Below are 22,323 nucleotides of genomic sequence, written 5' to 3' on the forward strand. Positions count from 1 at the left end.
TTAGATGGAATACTTGATATTCTAATTTACATGTCTTCAAAACAACTATTTCTACTTCTTGTTCTTGAGCGGAGTTGTCATTGTTTAGCTTTATTTATTTATTTCGTAGTCTTACGTGGTGGAACAACAGCAACGTTCTGGTCCTTCTCTTGGCGATGGAGGCTTTTCTCAGTACTGTATGGTAATACTTGAGTCCCATCAAGCCTCAGCACTTTTCTTTTATAAGCTTTGCATTTAAATCAAGGTAATAAGCACTTGTTTTGTTAAAAGATAATCAAGCTGCGCTGATTGAAAACCCCAGAAGGTTATTACTCTTTCAGAATACTAAGTAGGAGACAAAAACATGGAAAACTTTCTTGCTCTTGCTAAATGCTTTCAATTAGTGGATTATATGAACACATTATACAGCCCAACCAGACAGTGGATTGAAGCAAAGTCTGTGAAGCAAAGGCCTGCCACCATATAATTATAAAATTGACTTGTCTTGTTCGATATATGAAAATTGGAACCATATATTTTGGGGCTCAATATTTATCGAAGATACTTTTTCGTTGCAATAGTGGGTAGATTTTAGCCATTGTTATGTAATACGATGAGTTTTGAGCTGTAGAGGATAAAATAAATAACTGTTATATGATTACAGTGTTGGGGAGGTTACTTTTAAAACGTATTCCCCTACAGATTACAGATTATATACCCCAAAATGTAGTTTGTAACGGAATCCATTAAATTACTTAAAGTGAGTAAAGTAATTTGAATACTTAGGATTACTTGATTTGCTGTAGAGAAGCAAAGACTAGGATATCGTAATATAAGATGTTCTGTCTGCTAAAAGGCAATGAAAAGCTCAGACTTTACTTAACCGTTTTAAAAATATTATTGAAAGAAGAGGAGGAGGAGGTCTTGTTAAATCCTGTTTTAGTCCTGGTTTACTCCTGGTTGAGGCCTGGATTTAGACCTGGTTTAGATCTGGGTTTGGACCTGGTTTGGACCTGATTTGGACATGATTTGGACCTGATTTGGACCTGGGTTTAGACCTAGTTTAGACCTGGGTTTAGACCTGGGTTTAGACCTTGTTTGGACCTGATTTGGACCTGGGTTTAGACCTAGTTTAGACCTGGATTTAGACCTGGTTTGGACCTGATTTGGACCTGGTTTAGACCTGGTTTAGGCCTGGTTTAGTGTCTGGCGATGACTGGAATTACAGGAAGAAAAAAACAAAAAAAAAGGATATAGCCCAAAATGTGAAAACAGGAAAATACCACTCTGTAATCCATTTATTTCAACAAAGTAACTGTAATCCAGTTACCACTCATTCAAACAGTAACTGTAACCAAATACAGTCACTTACTTACATAATTTGTACTTTGATTACGTAACTCCGGTACATGTAATCCGTTTCTCCCCAACGCTGTATGGTTATCACTTTATTCTGCTATTTATTTATTGCAGCTCATGCTTTTTAAAGTCACATTGTGTGTAGTTTTTTATTTATCAAATGCTTTTCTCCATAGCGCTGTTATTACAAATGTTTCACAGTATGGTATTAAACCTTTGTATTATCAAGGAAACCAAGTTACAGGTCAGATCTGTGGAGAGGCAACCCCGCTCACAGTCACAGTGCCTGTTTTTCTAGGTATTTTTGAGCTAAAACCACCTGTAAGTGAATAAATGTAAGGTAGAGCTGTTTAATTCCAAACTGTGGAACATTTCAAGCAGAGCTATGTTTCCATACAAACAAGAGGATGATGGACCCCCTACCGGAAAGCTACGTAATGCACCTTTAATGATACAGTCTCTAAAAATAGATTTACTGGGATTATCCAGCTTTGTCTCAGCGGCATAAAGTAGTTCCAGTATTAGCAGTTATCGCAGTATATCTCTGTATCATTATATCATGCTTTACAATCTGTTATCGTGAAAGGCGCGCGTGGAGTAGCAGTGAAAAACATACTTCCCTTTTAAATTTGAAATCCCTTTATATATCCTGCTCATGAATTGTGGTTTATTCAAAATCTCGGGAGCAGAGCCAAAAGTGAAATATTTCATCAGAAAATACAATATGTTGAACATTTGTCTACAGGGTGTTTATGACAGTTTGGGAAATTCCGCCGCCTGAATTTTAAATGTTACACAATTTGTCACATCTGTTGCTGCAAAACTGTATATTTTTATTTCTGCTTTCCCCATTCCCTGATTTGAAAAGAATAAATATTTAAATGTTTGGCTAAATTGCACTTGCAGGATATAATCAGTTTGGTGTTCTGGTGCAGGTTTACAAAGCTATCTTGCCAGTGGATACACATGAATATTAGAAAACTCATTATTACAAAAGCATGGTAGTTGTGAATGTCGTGTGCACGCTAATGGACAAAGGGAGAAGCAGAGGTTTAGCAGCAGGGAGTGTTGTCTAATCAAATGGTAGCAAGCAAAATCACATAGTTTGAGGCTACATTATAAATAAAAAACTGCAGCGTTTGGGTTTGATGTTCACATTATTATTAAAATAGCCCATATTATGCTTTTTCCTGATCTACAGTATGTTATAATTTTGTTTTCCTCATCGCAAACATACCTGGAGTTGTGTTTTGTTTCATTCAGATGTTTAACAAACCCTGCAGATTTAGGCTGAGCTCGTCTCCCAAAAGGAAAACAGTCCCACCTTGTGATGTCATGTGATGTTACAGGAAGTGATCTACTGTCTCCACTGTCCACTCCATACACCTTCACTAAAATCATTTGGATGATTTCTGCCCTGAAATTGCAAATTTCTACTGAACAAAAAGTAAAACGTTGCTGTTTACTTGAAAACTACTATTACGTGACATCACAAGGTGGAACAGAGTATTTTGAGCGTTGAAGATGTAGACAGACTAATAGCAAAGTATTACACAAACATACTGTTACAGCCCCGGCTCAAAAGACCGCAACTAAGGAGGGAGGACACAACAACAGCAACGGTTTAAGCTCTCTGCTGGAGCATTTATTAAGTTAAGTTATTAATTATAATTATATTAAGTTACAATAAATATGTTCAAATAGTGCTAAAATGCGTTGTGGCAATCGGCCGATGGTGTGGTCAGGTGGAGTCGAACCAGAGGAGCAGCCATAGGTGTAGGTGGCGGGTCCCTTTTATAGGCGGCTGGAAGAGCTGGGCCCTAGTGCATCCGGGTCACCTCAAAACAGAACAATAATTAATCCAAACACGGCACAATAGGGCCATAAAAATACAACATAACAAAAGTCAATTTTGCATAATATAGGACTTTTGATACAACTGAAGCCGTTTTTGTCAACCTAACTGCATATTTGCTAGTTCAATAAGTGTAATGGGCTTCAGTAGACACACACACACCCCTGTAAGATAAAAAAAAATGTATTAACCTACATAACTAGAATGCAGCCATATTTAAGTAAGTAACTAAGTCTTTATTTATATAGCGCTTATGACATTTTTGTCACAGACGCTTTACAGAGCATTATTCAGCATTATTCAGTCACTCTATACCTGGTGATGGTAAGCTACCACTGCAGCCACAGCCGACCTGGGGCAGACCGACAGAAGTGTGGCTGCCATGCCAGTAGGCACCATCGGTCCCTCCGACCACCACCATCAGTCACGCACACACCACTTTCATACTAGGCAATGTGGGTGAAGTGTCTTGCCTAAGGACACACAATGATTGAATTGATTGTATTTAACTGACCTTGACTATCAACTCCTCTGGAGACCTATATAGCATGATTTGGGTTTAATTTTATCGAGTCACAAAAATGTTTTCCCTTAGACTTTTGCTTAACAGTGTGGGTAGGTATCGAGCATTAAAGATCTTTACCAACAAACTATCAGTTGTTGTAGTTGATTTTGAAATACTTATATACAGACCCCATTATATACAGACCCCAGTGTGTTAAATGTATATGTATAAATTTTCTTTTAGACCATTGTTTTGCTAATTCTTTTTTCTGGACATTTTGCTGCTTACAACAATTATGGCAAGTTTTTGGTTTGTGACACACAGTATCCTATCTTACTATGCTCTTAGAGGGCTGGAAAAATCTCGCCAGGCTACTGTAATGTTCCCTAATAGTACATGCTCTCCTTGCAGGTCCCCCTGGTCCCCCTGTGGATTGTCAGGTGACTGAGGTGACTGAGACCACTGCGTCTGTGTCCTGGGGACCTGGTCTGGACAACCACAGCCCCATCCTGAGCTACGCCATCCAAGCCCGCTCCCCCTTCTCCCTGGGCTGGCAGGCCGTCACCACTGGTAAGCTTCATGTGGCAGTGCATGTGATGGGAAGGCTAATGCTATTATAAAGCCTTGTTTCTGATAACCAGACTAAAAACTGCTCAAATAAGAGAAATATTATATACTACTAATACATAAAAGTCACACCCTCTCATTCAATGTTTATTTTTTCATTATGTTTATTACTACTACATTCTATATAGATACAGAAGACATGATGTAAGATGTAATGAATTATGTATCAAAGAAAGAAATAACTGAATCCTCAAATCCTCAAAGTAGCCACCCTTTGCTTTGTCAACAGCCTCTGCAAACCCTTGGCCTTCTCTCAATGAGCTTCTTGATAAAGTCTCTTAAAATGGTTTTCACTTCACAGCTGTGCCTTGTCAGGGTCAAGAAAAAACAAAAACAAGTTTGGAATTACTTGGAGTTTATTCTTTGGTTACTACATTCCATATGTGTTTTGATGCTGTCAGTGATAATCTACAATGGAAATAACCTTGGAAATAAAGAAGAAAAATAAATGAAAAAAGTGTGTCTATATACTGGTCTCTATAAATATTTTTGTTGGGATGCACGTCTTTCCAAAGTATTTTTAAACAATAAAAATGGCCATATTTGAATGAATGTGAGATAGACACATTCAGGCAAAACAATAACATCTCCCAGGACCATTTATTAGTAACATTTAGCACTTCAAGTTTAATTGACTGTTGGATTAGGTGAGTGGCTTTGCTCCAGGGCAGGGCAGAATGAGCCCCCATATCATTCAAAAAATCATTGAAATCTTATTCTAACTCTTAACGATACATTTTTTATTGCATGCAGAAATAACTGCACAGCCCCAGCTTCATTCATGTAGTCCATATGTGATGTGAAATCTAATGCTGTCTATGAAGTTATGTTTTCCTCTGATGCCTGCACATGAAACCACAGTAAATAGCGCAGTTTGGCTGAGTTTGGGTAGCAGGTTGGGGCAGGTTTGCGATGAAAGCCCTTTGTGTGTGATGTGTTTCAGTACCCGAGCGGCTGGGGGGGAAGCAGCTGTCAGCCGCAGTGACGGACTTGAATCCCTGGGTAGAGTACGAGTTCAGAGTCCTGGCTACAAACAGCATCGGCACTGGAGAGCCCAGCAGAGCCTCCAAACGCGCACGCACCAAAGAAGCGCGTACGTACTGATGTCTCCTGCCAACAGCCAAATCCCACATTTGAAAGAAAACTGTCTTTTTATATGAAATGCTACAGAAGAGAGGGAGGGAGGGGAAGTGTGGAATTAGAGGTATTTTCAGATGTAATGTAAAGATGGATGGTACAGTATATATACAATACATTTCTCTCAAAACACTCCACCTTGTGATGTCATGTGGTAATACAGGAAGTGCTCTACTGTGTTTTTAAACTCCATACACGTTCACTTGAATCATTTGGATAATTTCAGCCCTCGAATTGCCAAACTGTACTGAACTAAAGGTAAAAGGTAGCGGTTAACTTGAAAGATACCACCTCATGACATCATAAGGTGGAAAAGAGCATTTTGAGCTTTGGTGATGTAGACAAACTAATAATAAAGGATTACTCAAATGTGGAAATGAAACAAAACACAACTCCAGGTATGTTTTTGATGAGGTAACAGCATAATAACATAATTTAAAGCATGCAATCAATTTAGTCACAATATAGGACCTTTAATTTCTAAGTTTGTTTGTAATACATTTAAATAATTTTTAAATTTAAAAATAGCATTTTTAGTAAAAGAAAAAAACGTAAAAGTGCATTTGAGGTGAAATGCATATGACTCACAGTAGCAATCACACCTCTGTAGGTGCAAGTGTATGTCTGTGTGAGGAAAACAATGTTGGATAAAAATACAACCTAATTGTTATAGGAGGATTCACACATAAAAATCAAACATATTTGATGTTTGTCTGTTTGTCTAAGACCACAGAGCAGACAATAATTTAGAAAAACAACCCAGTATTTATAGTATTTTTTATTACTGTGGAGCTTTGTCACACCATGTAAACAGAAACATAAAATGGCATTATATTTCAATGCAATGGTTCAAGGCTATATTTATTTCCATTGAATATACATGTCTGGCAGATCACCATTCAGACTGATTTTGACATTGTTGTGTTTTGTTTCTCCAGTGCCCAGAGTGACCCCTGCCCGTGTGAGCGGAGGTGGAGGAGGCCGCTCCGAGCTGGTCATTACCTGGGAGGTACACAGCACTCTTTGGCCACTCTCATTATGTCTTTATAGCCTGTTGATTTGGTATTTTAATTTGAGAGCCTTTGAATATTTATAAGCAGTATGGATTTGAATAGACCTCATCAGACAGGCTCCAAGGTTCACACAAGGTTAGCCTAAAGAGCAGCCTTGCTACTAAAGAAGAAATCGAATCCTTTTTATGGTATAGTTATAATCTTTGATACATATAGATCCCTATTATACATTTTGTCTATTTTAAATCATAATATTTATCTAAAAAGATTAGTCCGTTGACTTGCTGTTGAAATTGGGGCTGATTTTTTTCTTGCTCCTTCACTTCTACGTAACGTCATCAGCCTAAATATAGGCACAGTTTACAGTAGTAGGCAGTTTTAGTTTTTTTTTCTTTTTTTTAAATGACTATGCAAGGGTGCTGAATCATACATGTATTATTGTGTATAAAAAAGAAAACTGAAGAATGACCGAAGTACAGTGCATGTGGGCGTGTATGGGTGGAAAGGGAAATGAAAAGATTACTCAAACATGTAGGAATCTCTAAAAATACTTTGAGAGCACAATGAGGACAACTTTTATTACATATTCCAAGCTCTTAAAAATTGATAGCATGTCTCCTAGTAAGTGGCAGTGTTCTGGTGAAGAGTGGTATTAATATCCTGAAGTTTTCCTCTCTTGAGTCCTGCATGAGTCATGTATGTATTCACAGCCTGTTCCAGAGGAGATGCAGAGCGGGCCCGGCTTTGGATATGTGGTGGCGTTCCGTCCTCTGGGAGCTCCGGGGTGGATGCAGGCAGCGGTCACCTCTCCCGATGCCTCTAGATATGTATTCAAAAACGAGAGCATCCCGCCTTTCTCACCCTATCAGGTCAAGGTGGGCGTGTACAACAACAAGGGGGAGGGGCCGTTCAGTCCTGTCACCACCATCTATTCTGCAGAGGAAGGTATGTGCTTTGTGGATTTATAGTTGTTTTTATCAAGTTACGGTGAAATAAGTGGTTGTGAGTTTTGATTATTAATATTTTTAGGATCTTTCTCTAAATTCGTTTTGTCATGCCGTAACTCTCACTGATACTCTATCAAAAACAAACTGATTTACTTTGCTTTTCTAGTATAGAATGTATTTATTTATTTATTGCTATTGTTATTATAATGGTAATCAAATTTAATTTACAGAACAAGTTGCACATTATTATTATTGGTGTGAATCCAGTGAGCAACCAGGCAGAGTCCTGCACTGGGCTGGGTACCCGACGGCGACAGATATAGGCAAATAGTTGCTGAAACGGGCAGGTTTTAACATTCTGGGATTTTACGGGCAGGTATGCAGGCGGTAGTGATTACACATAGGTGGGTCAGGACTAAACCAGGACTAAACCAGGTCTAAACCAGGACTAAACCAGGTCTAAACCAGGTCTAAACCAGGACTAATCTTGGACTTAAGAGAGAGAACCCCAAGCCCGCTGAGTAGGGTGTCCACAAAAAGCGATCGGCCGACGGCTGCGCTTACCTGGGTGTGGAGCTCTGCGCCGGTCCTTTCTCCTGCTGTCACCTGACAATCTACATGGGCACACCTCCGAGCCCATCCCAACAGTGAGTCCTGGTTCACTTCTAATTTAATCCTAGTTTACGCCTGGTTTAGTGCTCTTGGTTCAGTGCTCTTGGTTCAGTCCTGGAATCAGTCCTGGTTCAGTCCGTGGCATGTTTCTTCTGCTAATGCCTGTGGACTGATGACAGTACAGTCATGTTTGTGAATTCGTATTCGTAATGAAGAAACGTAACTGTTTCATTTCATTTCGTGATTGCAATTCTTGAAGTTGTAACTTTTCGATTCATATTCTAATGGCTGCTTCAGTTAGAATGCTTTTAATCTTGTGTGATTTATCATGGGCACAGGCAGGTAACAGGTGTAATGTTAACGGGTCCGGGCGGGTGCAGGTTTAACTCTGATATAATCACGGGTTAACAGGTGGGTGTGGTGTTGTACTGTGCGGGTGTGGGTGTGTGTGGGCCTCCAAAAATGGACCCTTGCAGGACTCTGCAACTAGGACCTTTTTCTGTAGTTTTGATTTTGCAATTCCTAGGCTCTTTCTCAAAAATACATTCTGTCACGTATTAACTCCCATACCAAAATTAAAACTCTTTATTGTTGATTATACAGTAAATAGCTTTTCAATGCTGCCTTTAGCTTAACCAGACAATAAATGTACTGAGATTTGAACAAAGTTAAAGAAAACCTTACCCTAAAATCTTTCTAGTCTTTCTACACACACACAGTCGTAGCAGTAGACAGCAGAGGATCAATGTTCTTAACTTGAGTACATTGGTTGCTGCATGTGTGGGTGCGTGTGTATGTGTGGGTGTGTGGGTGCTTGTATGTGTGGGTGTGATGGTGGATACTGGTACATTTCTAACTGCGTGCCGTGTGCAGAGCCCGGCCGAGCCCCCGGGAGGCTGAGAGCACGCAGCTTATCCGCGTCTGAGGTGGAGGTCACCTGGAAGCCCCTGGCCTGGAGCAACAACCGCAGACGCATCCTGGGATACGAGGTGAGACCAGAGCATGCCCACACACCAGCGCACTACAGAGAGGAGTCTGCATGCTGCTTCTGGCTTTGTTAGATTTCCAATAGCTCAACACAACTCACTGACCTTTTCAGTTGGCATATATGTGGGTTTAATTCATACACAGATTCAGTATTCTTCTACTTGCATTCTTACTCTGTGTGGGCTTGCATCTCCACAAACCTGGCTCTTATTTGACCTGGAGAAATCAGCCCTCTAACCTCTGAGCCACCTGTTGTAGTTGTGTTACTGTGTCTGGTGTAGTCATATATTGCTTTATTTGTCTGTTTGTAGTTGCGTTACTGGGGTGAAAGGGAGAAGCAGGACACAGCCCGGGTCATGAGGACGGTGGGAAACAGGACGTCCATTTTGGTTCGAGACCTGGAAGGCAGCAGCACCTACAGTCTGTGCCTCAGGGCGTATAACAGCGCCGGAGTGGGACCACCCAGCAACATCGTCAATGTCACCACCAAGAAACCACGTAAGGAACATATTAACTCTGCTGCTATGGCAACGGCTGACACATCAATTAGCCGATAAGTATTCTTTAACATCAAGACATCTTTGTATCAACACTAAAAGTACAATATTGTAGTGTCAGTGATATATATATATATAATAACAATAATAACATAATAAGACACAACCAGAAAACTTGACTTAGTCAAGGTTTAATCACAAAAGTCAACTTGGTGAAGTGATGGTTGATAAAAACAGACAAAAAATGTAAATGTAATTTAATGAATTACACTCTACAGCACTCAAAGATGCTTGAAACATAATCTTGCCATGTGAGATCTTTCTTCTTACACTCAATGGCCCCAAATAAAGTTCAAAACATTAAACAAAGAGGCTATCCTTCCTAATGTTGTATATTTTTGATGTGTTGTAATCCTTGGAGTCAGTGTGCTGCTTTAATCTGAGTGATGCATTTGATAGTTGAAGTTGAATTGACACAGAGACACATAGAGACTCAAATTCAAATTCTTTGAATGCAAAAAATATGTTTTACTCGTGTTTGTGCAGAGGTATTTGCATTCCATGTGAGTATGTATAATGCATGGTCGCACGGCACTTTCATAGGATGATCATTGAATGCATACATGATGAGTAAACAAAATAAACAGATCAAAGTGGGACCAATGAAGGAGATAACACAGAGACAAAGTGCTTTGAATTTCTGATTTGATTAAATGAAATCTAAAATAGAATAAAGTCATCTTTGGCCTTTTAAAGGTTGTATAGAGGATTTTCCAAGGAACGAGAAATCCAGCGACTGTTTGTCCTTTTTCAAATGTTGCGCATGCATGAAACCACCCCCCCTGCCCTACAGCTCCCTACGTAGAAACGCCTCCTCCCTCCTCCTCCTTGTGCCAGAAACAGGTTTGTTTACAGCCTTGAAAATTACGTTTTCAGACATAGGATATCGCTTTCGTGTCCTGAAAAACGTTTGTCTAACTCTTGGAAATAAAGTACGTTTTCATAATAAGCAGAAGTTACCTGTCCAGGAGTAATTTGTCGACCAATGCGTCAGTCTTTAGACCCTTCGTCTGCTTCAGTTGCGCCATCGCTGGAATTAATCTTACAAGAATCACCTTAGTTTGCCTTCGCTGCTTTTCCCCTTGTCTTCTTCTTTCAGCGACCTCAAAAACAGACTTTCTTTTGCGGCTAACTGCTCCTGGATTCTTGTCTGCCATTGCAACTTTGTGCTAACTGCGAGGAAGACATAGGTCAAAAAAAGCCGCTAACGCTGTTGCGTTGGTGGAGTAAACAGCGTCTGTGCGTCTTGCGTCTGTGGACTGCGTGACAGGCGTACGTAAACCATGTACCGGCGGCGCGCAGGCAAGTCAGTTACGCTAGAAACGTAGGGAGTTTGATTGACAGCCTGTCAGCTAACAGATAACGAGGCAGTGTCGTTATCTATTGGCAAATGTTTAGCCCCACCACGTCCAGAGTTGATGAATTTTTATTCTCTTTTTTTTGGTCATCGTAATTACAAGGCTACTGCACCTCTATAATGCTATCATTGACAATTTGAAACAAAAAAAATCCTCCATACAACCTTTAACAGATTCAGCTTTTTATGAAAAACCTTTTATAAAAAGTCCTTTTTTGGACCTTGTTTATCAGCAAACACATTGTGATTCTCCTTGAGACTTAACAAATGCTACGGATTTTCTAGTTCAACAGAAAACAAACAAAATCAACCAAATCCTTTTAAGATGTTTGGAGAAATTGTTGCTTTCAAATTAGCAGCAGTAACAGCCGACGGGTACCAATAGAGAACCACAGCGTGTACCTTCACATATTCTGCCCAGCTATCTTGGCAGACGAAACATACAATACTGTGTGTCCGACATGCTAAGAGATCTTGATTTAATTAGACATTGCATGCATAATTAATTTATTTTTTTAATACATCTGCATGCTTATTCTACATATTCTCTACAAACAGAATAAACACAAATCTTTTCTATTGCATTGTATGTTTTTCCCTACTTGTGTTTTGTTTCATTCACATGTGCTTGAGTATTTTTATTTTTATTATTATTATTATTAGTCTGTCTGCTTCTTCAAAGCTTAAAATACTTCTTTTTGAGTTCAGCAGATTGACAATTCCAGGGTTGAAAATATCCAAATGATTGTAGTGAAGGTGTATGAAGTTTAAAAATATATTGTAGCACTTGTAGCATTTTGCAACATAACATATACCAGAAAATAGTATGATATGAGACCTTTGATTATTTTAAACTAATCAAAAGTTGAGTTCTTTAGTCCTTAAGTTCAAATCTGACTGAAGGAACTGTAAGGTGATTGCTAAAGTTCATTTTAAAAGTAAACTTGAATTATCAGACATTTATTCAGTAATGAACAATGCAAGAGCCAGTCTTGGGTCATGTGGTCAGCTTTATTGTCATCTTAAAAGCATCGCTCTAGAACTCCTGCAAATTATAAAGACCTTAAGTATGCATCGGTCTCCTTTTAAATATATTATCTTGCTCATAAGTCATGCTCTAAGCGTCTAGGCTGGCTGGCTCACCCTTCACTAAATCTTACAGTACTTAACATTTGCCCACTTTCTACATCATTTGTATGTTAATAGAGGTTAAGTGAATTGTGATCAAATTATGGTTCTCTCTTGTTCACTCCTCCGACAAAATGTACCAAAGATTGTTCTCACTCCCACACGCACTTTCCCAGAGTCACTGCTAGCTCCTCACAGCTGATGATAAACTGATAATGAGAAATCGCCCTCATGCAAGTCCAACTTTTGCAGTTTATCGAGCGAGTAGGGCGTGTTGTTTTTGTTTTCTTCTGTTACCATGGTAATGACCTTTGCACCTCTACCCTCCCCCGCAGCTCCCAGCCAGGCCATCTCCAAAATCATGTGGAACACCTCCAACTCCAAGGTCATCCTCAAGTGGGACCAAGTTCATGCACTGGAGAATGAGTCGGAAGTTACAGGATACAAGGTTGGTAGGGATTTTATTGTATATTGAATAGTGACGTCGTCTGACTAAAATCTGTTGGATGGTGAAAGCTGTGAACTGCATAGACCATAATCCTTTGCTTCATGTTAGAGTGGTCAAAGTGTAAGCATAAAAAAAGGACAATAATATGATGAGAAAAATATATGTATGTATACTGCAGGGATGGCAAATCCGTGTATCACCAGCCAAACCAAAAATAAAAAAAAAAAAACTGCAATTTTCTCCATTATTTGTCTCCAAAACCAAAATGAAAAAAAATGGATATTAGTTCATTTTTTCAGTTTTCAATTTTGTGTTTAAATGAATAATGGAAAAAACGGATAATGGCCGTGATTTAAACTGCGATGCCTGTCTTTTGCGACGCATATGGACTGAACCAGGACTAAAACAGGACTAAAACAGGACTAAACCACGTCCAAACTGAGACCGGGACCAGACTAGGACCAGACCGGGACTGAGACCAGTAACAGACTGGTACCAGACCAGGACTGAGACCGAGACTGAGACCTTGACTCAGAAATTTAGACCTGGGTCAGTCCTGGTTCGGTCCTGGTTCAGACCTGGTTTAGTCCTGTTTTAGTCCTGTTTTAGTCCTGGTTCAGTCCTGGTTTAGTGCGTATGTGGCACAAAAGTTCAGCAACACAGTTTAAGTCAATGAAAGGGGAAACGCTATTATCTGTTTTTTTTTATTAATTATTATTATTATTATAATTATTATTATTATTATTATTATTATTATATTATTATTCATTTAAACACAAAACCAAAAACTGAAAAAAAAAATCGTTATCCATTTTTTTCATTTTGTTTTGGAGACAAATAATGAAGAAAATTGTTGTTTCTTTAATTATCTTATTTTTGGTTTTATTTTGAAAAACGAATGAACGAATGATACATGGATTATGGCACAATCAAATAAAATTTTTGTGTTACTATTACTGTGAGAAAAGATTTTATATTTACATTTATTTAGTTCATATGATTGTATTCTGACCTGAATAATCTCAAATACTGGTCAAACAAATACTCTTGGCATGCCTAAATTACATTAAGAAATGATTAGGGCATTTTAGAGAAGAAGTTTGCATTCCTACGACACTGTAAACCTATCATTTGGTTAATATCACACGGCACTGGTCAGGTTTTGTTGTTCCTGGTTAGATGTTCTATCCTTATGAATGGCTAAACTTTTTCAACGATAATTTAGATAGTTAAGTCCAAGTTTGGTGCAAGTAAAGTTTTTAAAAGTTTCTGAGGCAAGGAGTGACAGACTGTCTCTTGCTTCATTGGTCTACCCGACATCTGAAAGCTATGATTATAAGGCTATAAAAGACAGCTACAAGTCCCTTTCTGGGGCTGGCACGCTGCTGACAGCTGTGTGCAAAGGCAGTGGGTTTTTAGGCTGTCCGCACAACCAGCCTTCCCATTATATTGACTGGCATATTGTTAAAAAGTTGGAGGTATTACGACATTCGTGACCATATGAAGTCAAGGTGAAGGCATACAACAGGACAGTGCTGCTGGGTAATCGAGTTTTGTTGCTTTGCCTTGTACTTTCGAGTCAAAGAGAGTCATTTTTGGGAGCATTTATAGTGGACTTGTAGTTGCAGTCTGGAATAAGAAAACTATACAGGCTGTAAAGTTCCAGTTGAACCATTGGCCACCAACTAATGAAACTACTGCAGGCAAGATGAGCAACTGAGAGCCATGTGTTATAATAATAAGATACAATGATCAGTTGGTAGAGAGTTTGTCTGCTGATCCGAAGGTTGGCAGTTCTCGCCATAAACATCATTGGTTGAGCAGTCAGATCCACTGTTGGTGGTGTGATTTCAGCTCCAACAGGTGGATGCTGTTGTGTCCTTGGGCAAGACTCTTTACTCACCTTGCCCCCAGTGTCTATGTACACTAGTGTATGAACGGTGCATGCACGTGTGTGTGTGTATGAATAATTTCTTGATGTAAAAGAGCTGTGGCTTAGCCAGGCTGGTACCACCTAGTGCCTCTGCTCAATTTCAACTAGGTCAGGAATTGGAATACACCTCAGAAGTTGTAGAACCCGCACTGGCGAAGAGCTGTGAAGCCATGACGTCAAACTCAAGCACCTGTTTGGGTCCCTTTTGTGGTACAGCACAACAGTAAACAAAGTGGTCAAGTTGGATGTAGACAAAGTCATACATTCTGTGTTGGCAATGATTCCTAAGATTGAGGATTTAAAGCCGGAACAAAGAGTATGTTTGGCGCATCATATACATCACGACCAAACCACAGTGATTGGTTAAATAAAATTTCACTTTCCACGAAGTGAAACCGGCTGATGAAACAGGCTAGCTGTGAGGGTCTTGAAGGTGAAAAGCGCTATATAAAAATATGACTATTTACGCCTTGAAATGTTTTGCTTAAGGACACAACAACAGTTTGCATTGCTGAAAGGGAGATAAAAACTTTCAAAAGTTAATAAAAAGTGAACTACTGCCATCATCAGTATGTCCATATTTGGCTGGTGAATAAATGCAAACACAACTTCAATTATCTACAACTTTTCAGTGACGGGTTTCACAAAATCACAAGCTAATCAAATGGCAGTGTGTTCATATTGAAAACCTAAAGTGATTACATGTATAATTGCCAGTTTAATTATATTTATCTTTGATTAATGCCATGCCACGACTCACTTTTCATCAATATATTATCAGTTCTTTAGCAACTTATGTCAGTGGAATTTTATTAAGGTAGAAAAATAATGAAATAGTTTCACTAGTTTTATTTTCTTAAAGAAGATTTTCATTCATTAAAATAATCTAAATTCATAAGTCAAATTTGATATGTTGTTATAATTTAAATAAAAACATAAAGTCCCAGCAACCCCTTTTTGGTTCCCCACTCCACCAGTTTCGAACTCAGCTTTGAATTGGAAACATTGGCCTTATGTGTCCTATCTACGCCTGGTGATCTATAACAATCACGTCTGCGCACCACTGAATCCATCCTTGTTAGCGCTCCAGACAGTCCATTACATCTCAGGGATCCAGCTGAAGGGAGTATAAGTTAGGTTTCCCTGTCGATAAATCAACAAGTAAATAGACTCATAGTACATCTGAAATCTCCTTTTGTCTTGTTTGTCCCTCTGTGCTACCCATAGGTCATGTACAGTCAGGACAAGCACAGTAGTCCCAGTGTTGTGGAGACCAACAGCACGTCTTTGGAGCTGTCTCTGCCAGTGAACCAGGACTATGTGATCCAGATTAAACCCTTTAGTGAAGGAGGAGAAGGCAGCAGCAGCCGGCAGATCACCATACCCAAGATAGCAGGTACAGTATGTGGTTGTTTTCGAATTGTACAATATCGAGATGTCAAGTTCTCACATTTCCAGAGGGCAGGAAGCAGTACTGGTCATTGTCAGTTATTCAGGTCTTATATTGCACAAAATTGACTCATGTGAGCTTTAAGCCATGTTAGAATGTTGTTACCTCCTCAAAAACATACCTGGAGCTGTGTTTTGTTTCAATCACATGGTTGAGTAACCCTTTATTATTAGTCTGTCTACATCTACAGAGCTCAAGATGCACTCTTCCAACTTGTGATGTCATGAAGCAGTAGTTTTCAAGTTAACAGCTACCTTTTTCATTTTGGTTAGTAGATATAGAGCAATTCCAAACCTGAAATGAACCATATGCTTCTAGTGAAGGTGTGTGGAGTTTCAAAACACAGTGGAGCACTTCCTGTATGACCACAAGACCTCATAAGTTGGAGTGTTTTCTGTTTGAGAGAGGAACTGATGCATAAATATGTAGGGTTGGGTAAATTAAACACAACTTTAGGAATGTTTTTGATGCAGAAACAACATTATAACATGAACATTTTGTAATATAGGCTCTTTAAATGTGATTATGTCATTGTTAGGTGATGTACCCAACTTTGAGCAATGAGTGAAAAAGATATTTTACTTTGAATGCCTTAGTTCTGTCTCGGCTAGATCTTCACTGTCAAAGCCCTAGCTTCAGGAAGTAAATTTACCATTCTTTATTACAAGTTTAAAGGCTTACAAATGTCCATTTTCCATCCAAACATAAATGCTTCATTCATTTAATGGTCTATAAGTAGTTTTTGTGGTTGTTAGTTACTGCACAGCTGATGAGGCCAGCAAGTTTATAAACCTTTAATATTATCTTGGTTATTTTTTTTCTATGTCTGTGGGGAAAATGGATGGAAAATGTACTTGAGTTCCATTACACCATGATTACACAATGACAGGCAAACATCTGTGCTCCTGTTTGAACAAAAAATGTGTCCCTGGCATAAATATCACTTGACTTGCTTTTCAGTAAGAATATGGAATATCCTTTAATCTCTGAAATAAAAGTTAGGAACAGCACATAACTGAATAAATTAAACAAAGGTTGAACCTGATAACACATCCATTATTTATCATGTTAGTGACAAGGTTTACTATCCCTGTATATATATCTATCCACATCATAAAATCTGCATATTAACTAGCCATGCCTGAGCCCATTTCAGTAAAACATCAGTGTAGTGGGGGGTCATCTGAAACCCTGCCCTACAATAATGCACTATTTATAATGTGAATATCCAGTAACCAGTTCATCCAGAGTTCAATGGCTGTAACAAGCACATCTTACCACTTTAACAATAATAAGAATTACCTTTAAAGTTATTTTTAGTGAGGTCATTCATGCTATAACAGTGTGTCACAGATAAAAATGTGGCTGTTCCATTCTGTAAAATCAACTCTATAGTCATTTTGATGGCTTATTTTTAAGATGGACTATATAATATGATTGGTTTAATAAATGGCTATCAGCACAAGCCACTCATAGAAACTCTCTAAAAAAAGGACTTTAATTATTGCTGTATATTACTTATATTAACGTGTCTAAGAGTAATTGATTTTTAAGATATTTAATTCAGAATAGAAACCATGGGGACTGAACAGCCTTGTGTCTTCTTCAGTAATGTCAAATTTCTCAAATACATCTTTCCTTTGTCCTAGCAGTCTCATAATAATGCCATGTCTTTGTAGTAGCTGCCTCTTCTTGTATAGAATGCTAGTGCCATCTAGTGTTAGCTTTGTGCACTCACATAAGCATAAGCGCCATTATTTGTGCTATGTATATGTTCTTAAGTAAATTTGTCACATCATTATTGTACTTGGAATCATGTCCAGAGAAAGTGATTTTTTTTTCCACTGGAAATATGTGAAATAACATCAAAAGTACTTCTGGAAAATACACATTAATAATGGTAGTTTCTTTAGTGTTACTTGCTGTAGGTTAAAGGTGCACTGCGTAACTTTTGTGGTGGAAGGTCAGCTACCTGTTTATCTCCATGGAGATGTTATTGCTTTGCCTGGAATGTTTCATGGTATGACTTTCATTTATTCATTACGGGTGTTTCTGTTGCTCAAAAATAAAATAATTCCTTCTGTGTGAGCTAGAATCTTCTTGTCTCCCTCACGATTGGTTTAATCTGAACTGAGAAATGTTTTAGACAAAGCCATAACTTCTCCATGGAAACAAGCAAGCAAGCGCAAACCCTCCACTAGAAACATTACGCAGTGCAGCTTTAAGTATATATATGGGTCCTTGAATGGTAACTGGAAAGTGAAAGTGATAGTAGTAGTCTGTGTAGTTGTGCATGTGCAATAGTTAGTGAAGGAATAGTTGGCGTAACATATCAAGTAACAATTAGGTCAGTGAATTTTAATGTTAAGGAGAAAGTATTTTTCATCCTGCATGTGTTTGAATGGTTTGTGTTTTCCATTGCAGGCTCAGTTGCCATGGGCACAGCTCCTCAGTCCTTGGTGTGTCCTTTGCTCAATGTGGCTCTGCTCCTCACAGTCCAGAGCATCTTATGACAAACCTGATCCAGGGACCACTCGGCCGCTGATGAAGAGGAGGCTTCACCTGTCCCCTCCTCCTCCTCTTCCTCTCCTCTCTGTAAAGACGTGATGTCCCTTTCTGAAGGAGTCACCAAAAGGGAACAGCTCTTTCACAAGTACAAGCTTTTATGAATCTGAATGGACCCAGTCACTCCAGGATGGCCTCTTTGAACACTCGCTTTTGGATATTTGTACCTCGGAGGCACGCAGATGTGTGCTGCACAATTGGTTCTGTATATGTTTGAATCTGTCAAAGGAAAAGTGCCAGTCGCATCAAAGGAAATGTATGTTCTTTTTGACTTTTTATACAAAGAATCTCCAAGAGACGAAGAGAGGGTCCAACACTTAGCTCATTCAAAGTTGAGTCAGACTTCAATGGGGAAAAAGTTGTTTGTAATTTCAATGGAAATCTTTCTTTCTGAGCCCCGACAGAGCTACGCCTTTCGCTTTAAGACCAACTGGACTTTTGAGATTTCTATCTTTGCCTGGATTTGATCACGCTTTTACCATGTGACATTGAAAACCTCAGCGTTGCCATGAACTTGACTGGTTACCAAAGGTGTTATACCTGTTGTATCATTGTGAGCAAATGCAATGTGTAGACCCCAAAATGGCTTCCATCGTAAAACAGCTCATTTGTTTTGATCACTCAGTGTCTTGCCTTGTTTTTCTCCTCCTCCCATTGACGTCCATGACAGAGATCAGTAGGCGTACACTGTATGTATGAATCCTCAGGTCCCAATCAGCCTTAAGTCTTAAAATTCTGGTCCATTTAGGTTTTCTCCTGTCATCATTGGCTTATATTTTCATTTATAAAATTTTTTTATTTTTTTCACACTTTTGATCATTTCAGCTCAAATAAACATGCCTTCCCCTCTGTTTGTCATTGTAAGCATTGTAAAACAGTGGCAGTGACTTTTCTAACATAGCCTATTATTACTGAGTAAGAAAGATATTTTCCTGTCTCCTGCTGTGAGAATGGTCTGTGTACGTACCTACGTGGCTTAGGGCGAATGAGTTGACCTGCTTTTAATAAACATATCGCCATGTTCCTCATTTCTTCAGCTGTCTGTGTCAGTTATACATTTAGTTAGTTTGCCTGGGCTCAAGAATACACACGTCTTTAATACTACACAAAGCCATTCAGGTACACGCATAGTATGTCTATATCAAAACAACTGGAAAAAAGAAAGGAAAAAAAAATATCACAAAGGATTTTCAGCAGTAAGTGAACTTGATTTTGTATGAAAATAATAGGTGGCCTCTTTTGTTTCACACGCATCACTGAAAAAAGCAAATCTGATTGGACTGAATGTTTGGTTCTGACATGACAAAGAGCATGGGACTGATATCTCTTTGTGTAATAAATTAAAACTATTAAAACAGAGAGAAAATATTTTATGCAACATGTACTGAAACCATCAAGAGATACTTGTAGGAAATCCTTTCTTTTGTTTAGACTTCCCTTCACTATTTATTAAACTTTTATTACTTTAGGATAATATTCTCATACAGGTTTGCTTAATAATGCAAAAGGACAAAAAAAAAAAAAGCATGGTATTTAATTTTTCATTTGATTTATTCATTTTCAAAGAATGCAAGTACACTGTACAGAAAGGACACAGCACCAAGCAGATGGACAGCAGCAGAGAGATAGAGAAGAGCGAAAGGGAGAGGGAGAGCAAGGGATGACGAGGCTTTGTACAGGGAGGAAGAGGAGTGGGCTACGCTTAGGGGTCACTCTGAGGTCATCCAATCAGACCACAGCAAGTGTCTTTAATGTGCAGGCCGGGGTTTGAAGTCGTTGCCTGTGTGTAAAATGTATTCCTTATAAAGAGAAGAAGGATCTGATGGTGAAGGTGTTGATTAAATCCTTTGTTGATGAAGCTGGATGTGGAGCAAAGCGTTGTATGGGAAACTGACGCCCTCTAGTGTACAACAAGCTCATTGCCATTTATTTACTAGTTTACAGCTTCACAATCCACCACCAAATATACATACAAGCTTTTTCAGCAAGATTATTTTTCTACTCCAGTTTCAAATTTATGACACAATTACACCACACAGAAGTCGGAAAATATCCAAAATGTCTGCCACTGGTGGAAAATTTGACATGACAAATCCGTGTATTGTCATGTCAAATTTCCTCGCGTGACTTTGTGGTAAATTGAGTAATCAAAAGCAACCATTTTTATACAAAGTTATCAGAAACATTTCATACAAAATCAGGATTTGTACAGTTTATTTGCTACTTCAGTTGGCACTACACATCTATGGTTCGGAAATAACATTCAGCAACCAGGGCACACAAACAGACGCTACTGTAGGTATCATTGAAAACACTACACTGTGAAATTTGTTCTGGAAATAAAATACTTTTACTCAGCGGGGTTTAAAAGATGCAGTTAAGCCATTCACAACTGGTGGATTGTAAAACGTGAAAGCTTTAGTCATTTATCCTTTTATGAGATATTGATGTTTAGTTAAAAGTGCACGATGTGTTGGAGGGTCTGTCACCTTCTTGTAATTGTTCTGCCTGGAATGTTCTACAGTATGGCATTAAAGATACTTATCTCCATGGAGACAAAGAGGGTACACCACCAGCCCAAGTTAAAAGTCTGTCCTGCGGAGAGGTGACCCCACTCCCAATAAGAATAGCTATTTTACAATGTATATTTGGGCTATAAACACACTGAACTTAATAAATACAAGAGACCTATGTGTAATGCCAGACTGTGTAACATTCTAGACAAAGTAATAACATCATGAGAGACGGATAAGTCACATAGTGCACCTTTAAGATGGGAAGGAAAATACTATCTACTTGTTCCCAGTGAATGAATCCACACCAGTGTAGATCAGTGAGTTCATTTGAGGACAAAACCAAGTCATTACCAGAAAATACAGCAGATTTAAAAATACAAAGAATACACTAAGGGGCAGCTTTAATTGGCTTGTTTGCGATTCTTCTTCTTCTCTCAAGAGACTTTCTTGTCAGGAAACATGTTTTGTTGAATAATTTAAGGTCTGTTTTATTCATACCACAAAAATCATACTAATCCATCTTCTGACCAGAATGGAATATATCAAATACTCAAGGAGATTATCATGCAAATACTTTTACTTCAAATACTTTTCAGAGGTTTAGACATGTCCAATAGATCAGCTATGATATGTTAATTTATCTATACAATGAAGGGGCTAGATCTGGTCTCTTAATAATAATAAATAATATTTGATTTCTTCGGTCACCAAGCATACTCTTAAGACACAACACAACAGCAACTCTCACTTCACATGATGTTGCATAAAGCGGCCACCACCCACTCATCAGAGATATAATTTCTTTGCCAGGAATGTTTCACAGTATGTCACTTAAATTATTTATTTCCTTTGGGACAAATATGTGACACCACCAGGTCAATCTACAGGCTAATGGAAAAGTGATTCTGCTCCCAGTTAAAATGCATGTTTTTCTTTATAACTTAACACTTAAAACACCTGTAACTAAATAAAAGTTAGATAAGTTTAATGTCATACTGTAGAACATTTCGGCATTTTAATAACACACTGATGTGCTAGATTTCCCCACAAAAGTTACATATTGTATCTTTAAGACATTAAAGAAAACTGAATTTGTATTCATCAGACCACCATTGTTTACCCATAATCACTTCAGCATACCAAAGTCTTTGTAATGGAGACTAGTTTGTAATTAAAAACTAGATGCAAAAAGCAGCACTACTCTTCAAAATATACTGGATAGGGACATTTTTGTTCTACTTCCTGTAATATTTCTAAGTGTATAAGTTGTGCACAATATGCTAACAGTGTTAGTGTTAAAAAGTGCACACATTATCAAATGAAACTGTGATGATGAAACACATTTTCA

The 22,323-nt window shown here is 38.4% G+C and overlaps 1 protein-coding gene across 1 annotated transcript in view; it reads left to right on the top strand.

The window, feature by feature from the left end:
* cntn3a.1 (contactin 3a, tandem duplicate 1) overlaps window positions 1-19,355 on the top strand; it is a 142,264-nt gene extending 122,909 nt beyond the window's left edge. Inside the window, exons 15-23 of the mRNA XM_020930146.2 lie at window positions 4,110-4,268; window positions 5,269-5,418; window positions 6,401-6,471; window positions 7,186-7,420; window positions 8,908-9,023; window positions 9,333-9,519; window positions 12,399-12,511; window positions 15,672-15,840; window positions 18,319-19,355. Of these exons, the coding sequence (XP_020785805.2) occupies window positions 4,110-4,268; window positions 5,269-5,418; window positions 6,401-6,471; window positions 7,186-7,420; window positions 8,908-9,023; window positions 9,333-9,519; window positions 12,399-12,511; window positions 15,672-15,840; window positions 18,319-18,407 (1,289 nt within the window). The 3' untranslated portion in view covers window positions 18,408-19,355. The remainder of the gene's footprint in view (window positions 1-4,109; window positions 4,269-5,268; window positions 5,419-6,400; window positions 6,472-7,185; window positions 7,421-8,907; window positions 9,024-9,332; window positions 9,520-12,398; window positions 12,512-15,671; window positions 15,841-18,318) is intronic.
* Window positions 19,356-22,323: the final 2,968 nt, after the last annotated feature.

Source organism: Boleophthalmus pectinirostris, unplaced genomic scaffold (assembly GCF_026225935.1).
Source record: "Boleophthalmus pectinirostris isolate CB_2022bp ecotype Guang Dong unplaced genomic scaffold, ASM2622593v1 HiC_scaffold_8, whole genome shotgun sequence".
In the NCBI taxonomy this organism is placed as follows: domain Eukaryota; kingdom Metazoa; phylum Chordata; class Actinopteri; order Gobiiformes; family Gobiidae; genus Boleophthalmus; species Boleophthalmus pectinirostris.